The 14411-nt window shown below is 50.1% G+C and overlaps 6 protein-coding genes across 6 annotated transcripts; 2 read left to right on the forward strand and 4 right to left on the reverse strand.

The window, feature by feature from the left end:
- Positions 1–60: 60 nt before the first annotated feature.
- On the reverse strand, positions 61–1909 carry N7443_006297 (putative Rab geranylgeranyl transferase escort protein; the record flags this gene model as incomplete). Its single annotated transcript, XM_056886353.1, has 3 exons — positions 61–398; positions 589–1781; positions 1836–1909. The coding sequence occupies 3 exons, from the start codon at positions 1907–1909 to the stop codon at positions 61–63; spliced, it is 1605 nt and encodes a 534-aa protein (XP_056740002.1).
- A 3253-nt stretch (positions 1910–5162) lies between these two features.
- On the reverse strand, positions 5163–5753 carry cyp1 (putative peptidyl prolyl cis-trans isomerase (CypC); the record flags this gene model as incomplete). The annotated part of the gene is made up of 3 exons (XM_056886354.1): positions 5163–5573; positions 5628–5669; positions 5721–5753. 3 exons carry the CDS (start codon positions 5751–5753, stop codon positions 5163–5165), a joined length of 486 nt encoding a protein of 161 aa, XP_056740003.1.
- Positions 5754–6001: 248 nt separating this feature from the next.
- Positions 6002–7849, forward strand: N7443_006299 (aspartic endopeptidase; the record flags this gene model as incomplete). The annotated part of the gene is made up of 1 exon (XM_056886355.1): positions 6002–7849. The coding sequence occupies one exon, from the start codon at positions 6002–6004 to the stop codon at positions 7847–7849; it is 1848 nt and encodes a 615-aa protein (XP_056740004.1).
- A 226-nt stretch (positions 7850–8075) lies between these two features.
- Positions 8076–9287, reverse strand: N7443_006300 (3' exoribonuclease family protein; the record flags this gene model as incomplete). The annotated part of the gene is made up of 1 exon (XM_056886356.1): positions 8076–9287. The coding sequence occupies one exon, from the start codon at positions 9285–9287 to the stop codon at positions 8076–8078; it is 1212 nt and encodes a 403-aa protein (XP_056740005.1).
- A 1438-nt stretch (positions 9288–10725) lies between these two features.
- N7443_006301 (putative metalloreductase transmembrane component) lies at positions 10726–12930 on the forward strand (the record flags this gene model as incomplete). Its single annotated transcript, XM_056886357.1, has 1 exon — positions 10726–12930. The coding sequence occupies one exon, from the start codon at positions 10726–10728 to the stop codon at positions 12928–12930; it is 2205 nt and encodes a 734-aa protein (XP_056740006.1).
- A 314-nt stretch (positions 12931–13244) lies between these two features.
- Positions 13245–14237, reverse strand: N7443_006302 (Nitrogen regulatory protein nrfA; the record flags this gene model as incomplete). Its single annotated transcript, XM_056886358.1, has 1 exon — positions 13245–14237. The coding sequence occupies one exon, from the start codon at positions 14235–14237 to the stop codon at positions 13245–13247; it is 993 nt and encodes a 330-aa protein (XP_056740007.1).
- Between the last annotated feature and the right edge of the window lie 174 nt (positions 14238–14411).

The raw sequence follows: 14411 nt of genomic DNA on the forward strand, positions 1-14411 counted from the left end.
GCTATTCTGTACAAGGCAGACGACAATAGAGGCGGGTATATTATGGATACTATGCTACAATCATTCAGCGGAGGCACCGTCACGATCATCAAAGATCATAAAATCGTCATGGTCCACCTCGACTCCTACGATTCGAGTCCACGCCTCTTTTACCGTATCAACAGTGTCGTCCTCCAATGCCAGATCAAGGCTCGAAGGCGGGAAGCTGAAGACATGAGGCGAATGGGTGTGAAGAGTCGGCGGCGTGCCGTCGTTACTGAGCCGGCCCAGTTGGTCATACCGCATGGACCAGAGCACAATAGCCTGAGGGCCTTCAGCTCGAACCAAACGGTCTACCGCGCATTCGAGGAGAGTGTGGCCTTCAGGCCCAGGGAGTGATACACTACCGTAGATAATGCCTGATGACGTTTATGTTAGCCATTGGACGAAGAAAAACGCCAGTGAATCTCAAATTGAGGGTATGCTCGTGATCAGTTATAGATAGAATGGTTTCATCAATGCAAATCAGGCAATGTAGATAAGTAAAAGATGTTCATCATATGAGCAGAGGGGAAGGGAACGACGCAATCGATAGGGGATAGGACTTACTCTGCTCTCGTGGACAATCACCGGTGTCACTCGAGTGGACCTGGAGATACACCGGCGGGGATTGAGGACTGCTCAACGTGTCACCCGGAAACATGAGGACCGTACTGGCAGCCATCGGCGCCCCTTCCACCGTAATGGGGAATAATGAGGCGAGACTTGAAGAAACAACACTGATTGAACGCGCGACCTTGGTGGGAGGGGACAGCTGCTCCTTCTCGGAGAGATCCCAGGTAGAGCCAAACACGACCTTACTTCGCACGGACTCCCCGCTGGACAGCTGCACCTCAACAGGGTACTCAGCATCTGCCGTGACATCACCGTCTGCGAGTGATTGAATGCCGGTGTCAAGGGCATATACACCACCACCGACGGCCGATGCCCGGCAGGCGACCTGAAGAATTTCAGAGGCGCTGCCATACTTCGACACTACGCCTCCAAATCCAGGTCCAAAAGTACCAATGGATGAAAGATGCCTCTTTACCCGAGGAACGGCGTAAGTTGCAGATGTGCTCTGTTGTGAGAGCTGAGACAGCGACAGCGAGAGCAGGGGAGCATGGAGATTTTGAGGAACACTGAACTTGGAAGACAGGTATTCTCCAAAGGGCATGGACAAGTCTTCGTCTGTTTCCACATCTCCCTCATCTTCTGACTTGCTGATGTGCCGAAGGAACCGCATCAATGTCCTCTTCGATTTCATGCTGATATGGGTATCTGCGAAAATATCTTCGCGATTACCCGGCACGCGATGGAAAGCCCGGGTAGCACCGAGATCACAGTCCTCGACATTGGGATTCTCAGGGGAGTGAATCCACCAACTTCCGACAGCCATAAACTCCAGCTGGCGGTAGACCTTGGAAGATATCAGGGTAGAAATTAGTCGTGAGCGGGTGTAAAGAAAGTATGGGGAAAGGGAAAGGGTATAGGCCCGACTAGCTGCAAGGTTCGCACGGATGTCCGGTGTGCCTGCCGGACGTGCGCTGCTCTCGGAGCCGTCTTGGGAGGGAGTAGATTGCGGGGAGTCTTGGGGATGCTGGTAAGTGAAAATCTTGACATCCTCAAATGGAGACTGTCCACGTTGATTGACACCGTCCATCCATTCCTGGGCCTCGTCCAGGCTGAAAGCAGCCTCGGATCCTCCATAGTATGGGTTCCGATCCAAATGAAGGACTTTCTTTCCCGACCGCGAGAGGGCTCTTGAGAACGAGTCAGTGACATCGTCGAGCCCAACCTCGGAGGGATTTACTCACAGCGCCAGTAGGGATTGGGCAAGCCCTGTCCCCGCAATGATCACGTCCCACGGTGTCTCTGACAAGGTTTCCATGTTGTCAATCAGAACTAAGGTCCGAGCTGTAGCGCGTAAGTGTGTAGGTTACAGAGAGATGCAGACCCAGCTCTCATAATTTTGGGTCAGAGATCAAGAATCTTGCGAGCATATCCGGCTTTCCGACTGAAAAAAAAACTTTCAATCCGTGGAGTGGAGAGCTTCGAACGGAAAAAGAGAAAAGAAAAACGCGCCGAGCTTTTTGTGCGGGAAGGCGGTCAGCGCTATGGCAGCTATACCGTGTTTGGCCCTAGTGCGCAACATCTATAAAACCCAACCGAGATACCATATGATCACTGAAATTCCTGTTTGGGCTATTAGTTTCTACTTGGAAATGATTTGAGATTGTGAAAAGCAAAGTTCTATGTTGAGAGCTTACATTGTCAACTAACTAGCCGCTCAAAATCGATAGGACGGATCCTGCCCCTACCGAGGTCTCAATCTGGCCGCGTTCCCAAAGTTGATCTGGTTTCTCAGCTCTTGGCTCATCTCATACTCTTCTAGGTCTTCAGACAAAAGTCGGCAAGACAGTGGTTAGCGCATATGGAGAAGCCACTTTGCGCAATGTGAAAAGTAGAAAATCGAATAGAACAACTTACACCATGAAGGACACGAAAGTGGGAAATCCTTTTCAGCGCCAAGTCAATTATATAGGGTGCACTGGATAATGCCAGGAGCTTTTCTTGCAGCCAGTTCACTTGGGCGGCTTATGATATCTGATTAGAAGGTGAAGATGGCACAAGCAAGAATAAGAAACCAGCTCGCAAAGCTACTCTTTTCAATAGAGCCGAGTGTGAAAGGTAGGAATATTAAAGCCACATTCTGTCAGAGAGGTATTTTTATCAGCTGAGTTTCCCCACCCGCGAATCTGAAAGCTGGAGACAAGATGGTTGATTCCAAACATCATTTGCCCAGCAGGCCTCGTAAGATCTGAGGTGTATGATTTACGGCACCATTCCGGGGATTTCACAGCCACTATGATCGAATGAACAATTATAGCAATGACCTGGCCGGATGGAAACCGAGTATTCGGAAGGTCCCCGGGCGGTCAAATTGTTTAAGACATTAATCATCGTTCTCAAAAAAGATGAGCTGGCTCGATGCACCTATGCATGCCTTTCTACGTTTTACAGATTGTACTTGTAGTCGATAATGTGCGTAAATATGAAAGATACTTGCTTATAGCGGTAAAGAACCGACATTCCATCGCGTCGGCAACTCGTAAGGTCTAAAGGGCTTTGATTTAATAATAACTCTTCTACAGCCCGACCGAGAACTTATTTTATGGGATCTTAAATACTTTGTTCTCTTGGTCCTTCTCGGCCTCTCCCTAGCATGGAGCATGGAGCATCGCTCCAAACAAAAGACCAATACTGCACTCCCAAGGAGTGCGTTTTAAATTCTAAAGTCACGATGACCTTTTGAGAACATAAGAGGAAGAGCTTGAAGGAAACGAGCAAAGACAAGGGCAAGTTACAGCAGCCAAAGTTGGTTACTTGACGTGCCCCTGGAATACACGGCTTGAGACTTCATCCAATTGGCATAATGGTATACCAAAATACCGCCATGCTTCTATAGAAACCAACCAGCAGGATTGGAAGAGAAAAACAGCAGTGGATAAAAATTTGATAAAGACAAGCATATATCGCGACATATCTTCAAAAAGCAAGCCAATTACATGTTATCCCATCGGCTCTATCGTCACCTGTAATGTGAACCCTAAGCTATAAAACTCCCCTCTCAAAAAAAAAAAAAAAAGGATATGTCCCATGTTACATATTCAATCACTTCATGTCAAACTTTATCCTGCCTTGATGATCGGGGAAGATGCCGGCTGAGTCTGGCGCTGACTGGAGTCCTGGGTCATGACCGGACGTGGTGCAAGCTCGGAGTTGGCAGTAGTCTCTCCGTGGCCCTTTTTCTTTGACTTGTTTTTAAAAAGGAATCCAAGAGCGATGCACATGGTGTCTGAGAAAGTGAATGACTATTTGAGAAAGGTGAGTGATAGTCCTCTTGAAGGAAAAGTGACTGAATCGACGGACCCGACTTCAAGTATATCTGGGCGTTTGGAATTTGGAAGATAAAGCGAAATGATGATACCGACTTAAAGAACTGCACCAGAGCTTTATACCATTCCCGGGCTCTCCATCGTGGCACCGACCTTTAGCCACATCAGCTGACAACACATCAAGGTTACCCGATTAGGAGAAGAAGATTGCCAAAGCGGCGATGTCAGAGCCCCATTTGAAAGCTTGACACTCGCATGATACACTTAGTTAAGTAACTGTTGCGTGGGTAGAATTGAAGGGTGCAACGTGGCTGGAGTCTGGATTTACACTGCCGTAAAGCGGCAACAGTACAGAGTTTAAAAGGACCGAATTTTAGCCATTGGGGCCTAAAGTGGGGTGGAAAGAGGAATTATGGATACTAATACACTTGGAACAAGTCCTTATGTAGTCATATTGGCAGCCTCCGTTCCGCGCTGGGAGGTTGATATCCGTGGCAGCCGGGGCTAGAGAGAAAACGGCAAGGAGATCGTTATCGTGTAATCAGGCACTTCACAGATTCAGTATTGCGTTCAATCCCATGACTAGGATATTTAGGGGGCGCAGCTACCCCAATGAACTTTCTTTCAATGACTGTTTAAACAATGCTACCACCTTATACCATTGCATCCCCCCTAATCTGCGGATTGAGTGTTGTGCCTCAGCTTTCTTCTACAGTAAACCCGATCTATACAGCATCAGGTGATCCGCTTACTAATCACGCCACTCAAAAGGAAAATTTGAGGGCCCACAACTTCCTCCTCTTCTCCATGCCACTCCCAGTGCTTGCACAAGCCGACTGCTATCTCATGGCAACCTCGGTTTTATGGCGCGGACCTTCACTGGTACACGTCACGGGAGTGCTAGAAGAAACTTCACTCTGTATCTGCTGCTCTGGATGAAAAATCTGATGGAAGCGGTTCGTTTTGTAGTGATACATTCATTTGCCTAACAGTCAATGTTGAGGGAGTCAATTCTCCAACTTTGACAGGTTTCGTAATTCGTATAAATGGGCACGAGCCCGAGGTCATGTCTGCAGGGCAAGCGAAGGCTTCTCCAAGCTACAATCGCGCTTAGCCCGGTTGTGTGCGATGAAGCACAATGCTTCCTGTACCTTGGACGCATAAATCTCCATCTCAGGTATCGAACTACTCTTGAACAGTCTCTTTGAGGGCTGTGAAAGGCAATTGCACAGCTTAGAGTCTGCTTCACTCAGCCCCCTCTTCCACCATACGCGCCCGAATAATCTTCACTTCATCCATGGGCTTGTCATCGCCATTGGTCTTGACCAGCCCCATGCGCTGGATAATGCGCATCCCGCTCTTGACGCGACCGAAGATCGTGTGCTTCCCATCCAGCCATGGGGTCGGCGCCAGGGTGACGAAGAACTGGCTGCCATTCGTATTGGGTCCGCTATTCGCCATGCTCAGAATACCAGCACCGGTGTGCTTGAGATTATCGTGGATTTCGTCTTCGAATTTCTCGCCGTAGATCGAGCTGCCTCCGCGGCCGGTGCCAGTGGGATCACCAGTCTGGACCATGAAGTTTGGGATAATGCGGTGGAAAATGACGTTGTTGTAGTAACCTCGTTGCGCGAGAGTCGCGAAGTTCTTGCATGTCTAGGAAGTCAGAGTCAGCTGGAGTTTGTCTGCTATCAAGCGTGGGGTACGAACCTTGGGCGCATGAGTGTTGTAGAGCTCGACGGTGAAAGAGCCCTGCCGAGAGTCAGTAGTCATTCAAAAAGCAGAGTGACAGCCAGGAATTACCATTGAAGTGTCAAATACCACGTCTGTCGCCATAATGAAGGCTGTTCTGGAGGGAGCGTTGCAAGCAAAGTAGTAGTAGTAGTAGTAGTAGTAGTAGAAGAAGAAGAAGAAGAAGAAGCTGGGAGGGCGGAAGCCGCGAAGTGGAGCTTGGCGCGGTAGCTTGAATCTCCGATCAAGCAACTTCTCAACCTCCCACTCTACAATGGCTTGATTCAATCTTTTTACCATCAAAGCCTCGAATACCCTCCCTTAGAAAATTGCTACATCCTGACTCTCCTGCTATGTCCGACGTCAGCCCTCTCGCCGAGGTGCTTGGGCACGCGTGGTATCACTTCGACCGCATCAAGCCGCTCCTCCCCACGTACGGCCACCTACTCGTTTCTGCTCTGTTTCCCATGTATATTGGAGCCCATGCTTCTCTATCCAGACCCTCTTCCGCCGCAAAGCCTCCCAAAAAAGATACTGAGAATGAAGAATACGATACCGATGATGAGGATGATGAAGGTGAGGACCAGGGTGGGCCGGTTCAGAAGATGGAGGGACTCGAGCCTTCGGATGCTCTGATGTTCCCATTGACAGCGGGCCTCACGCTGGGAACCTTGTACTTTGTGATCAAATGGTTGGAAGACCCGGCGATTCTGAACAAGATTCTCAGTTTCTACTTCTCCCAAATGGGCATTTTCTTCGCCGTCGCTTTCTTGAAGGATGCTCTGTTGATCTGGCGGTCGCTCCTCTTCCCAAAGTACTATCGCCATGGAGGAAAGGTTTGGAAGGCCAAGCAACACGAGCGCATATTCACATCGTTGGAAGAAGTTCGACGCTCACCACTTCCTGGAATCTTCGGTTCAATCCCTTTGCCATCGAAGGTTCTCTCTTTCCTTTGGGCGTGCCGCAATGCCTCGTACCAGCGACTCAGACTCAAACTCCACATTAAGAATGTGATTGATGTGAAAGGGCTTGTTGGACTTCTGGATCTATTAAGTGCAATCATCGCTCTCATTGCAGTGGGATACTTTGCATTCGTTACCAAGCCTTGGTGGTTGACCAACTTCCTTGGATTCAGCTTCTGTTATGGTGCTCTCCAGTTCATGTCACCGTCGACCTTCTGGACTGGAACATTGATTCTGGGATCCTTGTTCTTCTACGACATCTATTTTGTTTTCTTCACCCCAATGATGGTTACTGTCGCTACAAAACTGGACGTTCCCATCAAGCTACTCTTCCCTCGTCCCCCTTCCCCCGGGCAAGAACCAGATGCTGTATCACTGGCTATGCTGGGGTTAGGAGACATTGTGATCCCCGGCATGATGGTTGGCCTTGCGCTGCGTTTTGACCTCTTCCTTTACTACTTCCAAAAGGGCGCTCAAAAGGCACGCACAGAAGGTTCAAGCCAGGAAATCGTCAAGCCTAAATATCAACGATCGACTGGGGCGTGGGGAGAGCGATTTTGGGCACCGACAATCGCGTCACGAGAGCCCGAGCTCCAGCCTCCGTACCACGACGCGAGATCTTTCCCAAAGACATACTTCAAAGCCAGTCTTGTTGGGTATGTTGTTGGCATGGTCGCCACGTTGCTTGTCATGCAATACTCAAATCACGCACAGCCTGCCCTGTTGTACCTTGTCCCCGGAGTCCTGTCATTCCTCTGGGGAACTGCCCTCGTTCGCGGGGAACTGAAGGTAATGTGGCACTTCTCTGACGCTGAAGAAGAAGGTGACGAGGAGGAAAACAAAGATAAAGAATGTTCTGAGAAGGAAGATGCCGACAAGAAATCTTCCACGTCTGAGCAGAAGAGCCTCTTCATGCGTATCCTGTCCGGTGACCTGAAAGCGCTCATATCTGGGAATGAGACTGCGGGGAAGGAAAAGCGCAACGACAAGGCAAAGGCGTCGGACAAGAAGTCCGAGTCGGATAAGTGCGAAGAGAAGGAGACACAAGATAGATTGGATCTGATCTTTTTCTCAATTTCTTACCCCCGCAAGCCCCAAGGCCAAATCGATTCCAACTCTGAAGGAAACAAGAATGGAGAGAGCAATGGAACGGTGAGCATCCCGGGTGTTGGCAACCGGGATGATGAGCCCCCAGTGAAGAGGAGACGGGGGACGCCCCGTAAGGCCTCCATGCAATAAATGCACTCTGCCGGGACCTGTGAAACCATCAAAAACAGGTGTTATGGGAAGCTGCTTCACCTAGTGTAACGATACATGCAATGATAGTGTTTCGGTGTTTCAATTTTCTAATCGAGTTCAAATGTTGCTCATCAATCTTAAGCTCAGTATTGTCAGAAACATTGTAAGGTCAACTAGTCGGGGTAGCACAGTGATAATCAGACATGGTATCATATTTTTTCATATTCTAGCATTGGTCAAGTATCCGCTTCATCTCGTCCCATCGTTGGCCCGAGATCTCAACCAGCTGGCGGAGGTCCTCAGTATCAACAGACCAACCACCATGCTTCTCCATCTTCAATATGACATTCTTTCCATTCTTCGCCTTGTCAACAACCAGAGTAGCTCTTTCCTGACTCAAGCCCTCCTCATAGCCATCCGGATCCGCAAGAATCCATTTCTGCTGGGGACCCTTCTTCCGCTGGTTTTGGGCCTTCTGATCATTGACATCTGGGATAACGACGGCGCGCCACCCAGCTGCAGCATCAGCTTCAAAGACACAGAATGAACTAGCCACAGGCAGGCCGCGCAAAGATAGCCTGCTAGCTTCCGAGATGTCGTCTGAGCAGATGATAGTCTCGTTATCAATATCCCACCAAGCTTTGGGAAGCTTGGTGTCACGCAGAGCAGCCAAGACAGCAGCCCAAGCAGCGTCGAATGGGTTACCCGCAAGAGAAATAATCATGACGTCGATATAAAGGACCCAAAAGGCCTTGATCTCTTGAGGGTCGCTCTCTTCAGAGCCCTGTCCAGCATCAATCTCCATTTGCTGGCTTTCATTATGCCGTTCCAAAGCTTCCAAGCCGAGATTCGGTGGCTGGTACCAAATGCGCAAATCGTCCGCCCGGATGAGACGTGTGCTGTGCAAAAGGGAGAGGATCTGGTGTGAAAGTGATTGAGCGAGCGCAGAGGGAGGGGCACCAGGAGTGAAGCCTGGCGCACAGCCGGTGCTCAAGGAAAGGTTGGGAACGAGCAAGTTCAAATCTTCAATGTGGGCGCGGTCCTCTTCATTCTCATCCTGACCTTCATCTTCGTCTGTCGTCTTCTCGCCGAGGCGGCGTCTCTTGTTTGAGTTGGAAGTTGACGAGGACGATACGCTCCACGAAGCGATATCATCTGTGTGTAGGATCTCAGCGCGGACACCGCAGACGGCGGTCGTATCGCCAATGCGCACGACGGCGCTGCCATTTGTGTGCGTCAGAGAGCCTGCATTGGCGGATGTGACTCGGAATTGGGAAGGGGCGCGGCCATTGGCGCGGATGGAGGGCTGGTTGCTCGCCGGAGGAGGAGAGAGGTGGGCAAGAAGGTAGGCATGAGGTTGAAGGCGAGCAAATTGAGAAGGTGGGAGTGAGAGAGACGGTGATACCGAGGGTGCAGCATTTGCTGCAGGAGTTGCCATTATGGAGAGCTGTGTACTGGCAAGCTGTGTCGTTTCGATCGCAGATGAAAAAGCAGCATCGCCCGGCAGAATAATTCCCTATCAAAGGCGGTGTCTCTCTAAGACTGAGGCAGAATTTTAACGTGACAGGATCAACAAAACACATCCAACAGTGAACACCGATTTACTTTTTCACGGGCAATTTTCTTAATCCTCTCGGTAGGTTGCTGTGAATCTGCTGGTGAGGCCCTTAACAAGCCCGATATTATCACTTTCATAATGAAAGAAACAAAATCATTTAAAATATGGTAGACCCCGAGTCGCCATCTGCCTTTTTTCTTTTTCGGTCTACATCGCGGAGTTGCTCTCAAGCCGCCGCTAATCTAGATGCTGCTCTCAGACAGCTTTCCCCAAAGCTTCGTCCAAATCAATCTCTCACCCAAGAGCAACTAGCGTTGCCTCCACTGTCCTTTCCCCTACATGAAGTAGGCCCAAGAGCCAACGCTAGCCATCTGATAGTAATAATAATAAAAATAATAGTATACAGTACCCGAAGCCCACTCTCGTCCAACGCTACCACCTCCCACCTATTTTCCTTGTAATCATGCAGAGTATTCACCTTCGGAAGATTCAAGCCCTTTTGAAGTGAACATTTCAAACGACCCTTCTATATCATTCGCGATCCTTTGAAGTGCATCCGATTCGACGAAGCTGAGCTTCCTATCACATCTCCATAATTGGAGCAAAAGGAACGGACCACATGTAGTTTCTATAATAATCGAATCGAACTATACATGACTAGTGACGTGCATTCGGAGCCCCGGGCTCAAATGAACTATTTCGGATCAAAGTTAAATGTTTCTAATTCGAAACACCGAACACCTTGACTTGTTCTGCGCGAAGCGGCAGGGAAGAAAGGAATGGCGAGGAGACGTGCCCGCTAATGCGGCCCGATCACCGTTCGTCACCTCTGCAACTATTGACCTCATGATTGGCCCCGCGGGCGCTAAACCATCACACATCACTGGTAGCTCGAGAGATTTGACCTCCGCACGATGCGGTGGCCCTGGCGAGACGCCCGCAGTGCCACCCTGTGGGTGATCACAAGTACCTGGCTCTCGATTGGTTTGGCGCTGGTCAGCCTGCGGGCTCCAAAGACATCCCATCACAGCGTGAGGGAGTTATCGAACTTTTGTGACCCCCGCTCTGTGCCTTGTTCCCATACATCTAGGCGGGTGTCCCCTGTGGTTATTTTTCCCGTTTCCCGTGACATCAATGAGCTCGGTGCATCTATAGAACTCGGAGAAGAGAGCTCTTCGCAGGTGACGATCATCCTCGAGCGACTGAAGGGTAGGTTGTACACTCCACAAATTGCAACCGCCGCGGAAACTCAACCATTTGGGATATAGACAGGAAACATACACGCTGAACTGGATTCCGTGTACCAACATCTTCCACCATGCGGAACGCTATCCTCTCTCTCGGCAAGCGAGTCAACATCGTGGTCTCGGCTTCGCTGACCAAGGCCGAGCTGGTGGAGTCCCAGCGCGATCCCTGGTCAAAGTCAGCCAAATATGGATATGGATTCGTCTACTTCGCCGTCATACTGCTGGTCATCACTTCTCTCATTCGATTCTGGCATATCTGGGGTGACAAGATGCGGATTGCCTACTTTAGAGAGAGCCGACCTCAGATTCACCCAAACACCTCCATGTGCAACGATGAGTACGAGCTCCCTAGTGCTGGCACGGATGCTTCGAGCGCACACTTCTTCCCAGCTCAAATGACCATTGCTCCGCCCAAAAGACGCGAGTCCATCTTCCAACGGATCATCCCGTTGCAGAAGGTGATCGCACTGATGCGCTGGGTATTCTACAGACCAATTCCGGTGGTCAGGGTCGGAAAGAACCAAATCGTCTTTCCTTCTCTGGCAGTGACAATAATCGTGCTGATCGCGTTGATCTTCGTGACTCTATACTGCTTCGTACCACAGCCATTATACTACTGGTCCATCGCCTTGGGATCACCTCCTTTGGCCATTCGGGCGGGCATGCTTGCAGTGGCCATGGTCCCGTGGATTGTTGCACTCGCCACCAAGGCAAACTTCATCACAATGCTCACTGGGCTAGGTCCCGAGCGACTAAATGGACTCCACCGCTGGTCCGCCTATATCTGTCTCTTCCTGTGTCTCGTTCACATGATCCCGTTCTATATCACTCCGATCTGGACGGATGGAGCCATGGTAAACTATACGAAGTTTGTCAACCTACCTATGTATGCGTATGGTACCGGTCTCGCGGCAGCCGCTCCTCTGTTCGTGCTTTGTATTCATTCGCTTCCATCCATCCGCCACTGGATGTATGAGCTGTTCATCATCATTCATATCCCTGTATCCTGGATTTTCGTTTCGATGCTATTCTGGCACACGAAAAACTATCTCTCCTCATGGGGTTATCTTTGGACCACGGTGGTGATTTGGATCCTCACCTACATTATTCGACTATTTTATCTCAATTGGATGAACCCATTCCGGATGTCCTCATTTATGATCGGAGAAGAGTCGGCCATTACGCTTCTCCCACAAGGTGCTATCAAGGTCACAGTCCCCACGCAAATGCGCTGGCGACCGGGCCAGTACGTCTATCTACGCATGCCGAGGATCTCCTTCTTCCAGAGCCACCCCTTTACTATTGCCTCGCTCTGCAGCGACGACTTCCCCTCTGCATATGGTGAGAAATACCGAGATTTGACCCTCGTCTTCCGACCCGCCAAGGGTTTCACACGCAAAGCCTTTGAAACATACTTGGAGAATGGTCCATTCAGAACCTACACAGCACTCCTCGAAGGACCTTATGGCGGCATGCAGCGGGAGATGTCCGCATTTGACGACGTGATCTTCTTCGCAGGAGGAAGCGGTATCACTGCGATTGCTAGCCAGTTGCTGGATCTAATCAAGAAGATCCGTGATGGTAAAGCTGTGACCAAATCAGTCAAAGTCATCTGGTCCTTGAAGACACCGGAGACAATGGAATGGTTCCAAGAGGAACTCCGTATCTGTCGAGACCATGCACCTTCCAGTATCGTGCATTGCCACTTCTTTCTCACCGCAGTGAACCAAGACGACCAGCAAGGGCGAGACTTGGTCCAAGAGAAGATCTCTGGTATTTTGCAGGGCATTGATAAGCGCAACTCTGCCTGGATCAGGGAAGAGGCCGCCGGTGACGCCGAGAGAGAAAAGGAACTGCGCCGCGAAAACGAGGACGGCCTCGCTGCTCTCCCAGGCGCATATACTGCACCTCATGTTGCGACCACCCGCCACTTTAGCCAGGATCATTACGCAGGACAGCCTGGAGTTAACAATGCTCCCTTCGACTTTGGATTCAACGGCCCACAACCGGTATCCCAAAGAGCCACCCCGCGCTACGCGGTGTTCCAACCCTCACAACGAAGAGAAAATTGGAGGACGGACTACTTCCGTCCCAACATCCCCGAGATGCTCAACGGGTTCTCGAAGAACTTCGGCCGACGTGCTTGTGTCTTCGTATGCGGCCCACCTAGCATGCGTATCGAGGTTGCAAACACAGTGGCCAAGCTCCAAACGCAGGTGATGCTAGATCCGAATAGAGACGAGATCTTCTTGCATGCGGAGAACTATAATATCTAACTCAGCGATCTTCTTCATTGTTTCATCCTATTTCCGGAACTTTTGGTCCCACGACTTATACCCTTGGCGTTTTCAAATCCTGTCGTCTTCAAGGCAGTACATAATGCATTACATATTCCTATAATGATTTCAGCTCAATGTGTCTACTTGAGCATATATACATGCTATTGTCCTATGAATATCAAGATTCCAAGATAAATAATCGTACTTGCATTATACATGGATGTTCTATCCGATGCAGGGGGAATGTAATCTACTGGGTATTCAACAAACATCTCACTACATGGCACATATTCGAATGCACCTGGCACCGCTCACCTGCGCTGAGCCTGGATCCCCTTCTCATCCACAGCCTTGCGCTTTCTCGAAGGTGTTTCCTCGTGCGAATCACCTAGAAGCTGAACGCCATGATCGCCCTCTTCTCCATCCTCCGCTTCGACCTTCTCCCAGTCGTCATCTTGGGGTGAGCTTTTCGGAACTTCCTTACGCTCGGGGTTCTCCTGCGCATCATCGTAGGGTAAATCCAGACGGACAATTCTCGCACCGGAGGGTTTCAGTCGTCGATAGTACCCTTCCACAATGCCATCTTGGATCTTGAACCCACGCGCAACATACCACGCGAGTCCATCCTCGTTCGCTTCGTGGACATGGGCAGTCACAGACCGTATATTGTAATGCTTGACTATTTCAGAAACCCGGCCGCGTGATTTAGATTTCGGCGGTGTTTCGAATAGCAGTGCATTCAATAGTGCTGCGGCCACACCTTGACCACGGTAAGGCGAGAGCAGATGAAGAGTCTGAATGTAGAGGTTTGTCGATTCATCTTGTGTTCCTCGTGGCGGATCTGGCTTCTCTAGGCGACAACGAATACCCCCGATCACTTTATCTGATCCCACAGAGGTGCCAGACTCCGGTACAGCGGCGACTGGGTGGTCATGGTAGATTGCGACGCGTGACAGAGACGCGATGACAGGGTCCGTGATGGTGGCCGTATAGAAGGAGTTTGGGTAACGTATTGGCAGGAGCAGCCCAGTGATACGCACCAGGGACGGGATATGTCCTGTTCCCACCGTTTCTATCGTGACCTGAGGGTGAGGGGTGGCATAGCCCATAGAAATCGCATGCGGATATGGCGTGTACTCGTCTTGGAGGGCCTGGTTTGGTCTGGTCGCAGCCGCGGGAGGTGGCTGAAGTCGAGGAGGATGAATAGACGGACGAGTCTGATATGGAGGAGGAGATGCAATAGGAGTAGGAGTAGTACTATTAGCAGGACCAGACGGTCTGTCTTTAAAGAACTGGTAAGCCATGATGAAAGAAGAGTGCGGAGATACGATAAGAGATAAGCCCAGGGAACAACTTGCTCCAGCCTCTTCTTTCTCATCCTCCCGGAGATCGGAGTTGTGACGCGGAATCAATCGGTCAGTTCTATTGTTCCATTTCATGTTCATGTTCATTCTCAATCTGCATCCTTTGCTTCCCAT

Source organism: Penicillium atrosanguineum, assembly GCF_028827265.1.
Source record: "Penicillium atrosanguineum strain IBT 20685 chromosome Unknown utg000005l_segment0_segment0, whole genome shotgun sequence".
NCBI lineage: Eukaryota > Fungi > Ascomycota > Eurotiomycetes > Eurotiales > Aspergillaceae > Penicillium > Penicillium atrosanguineum.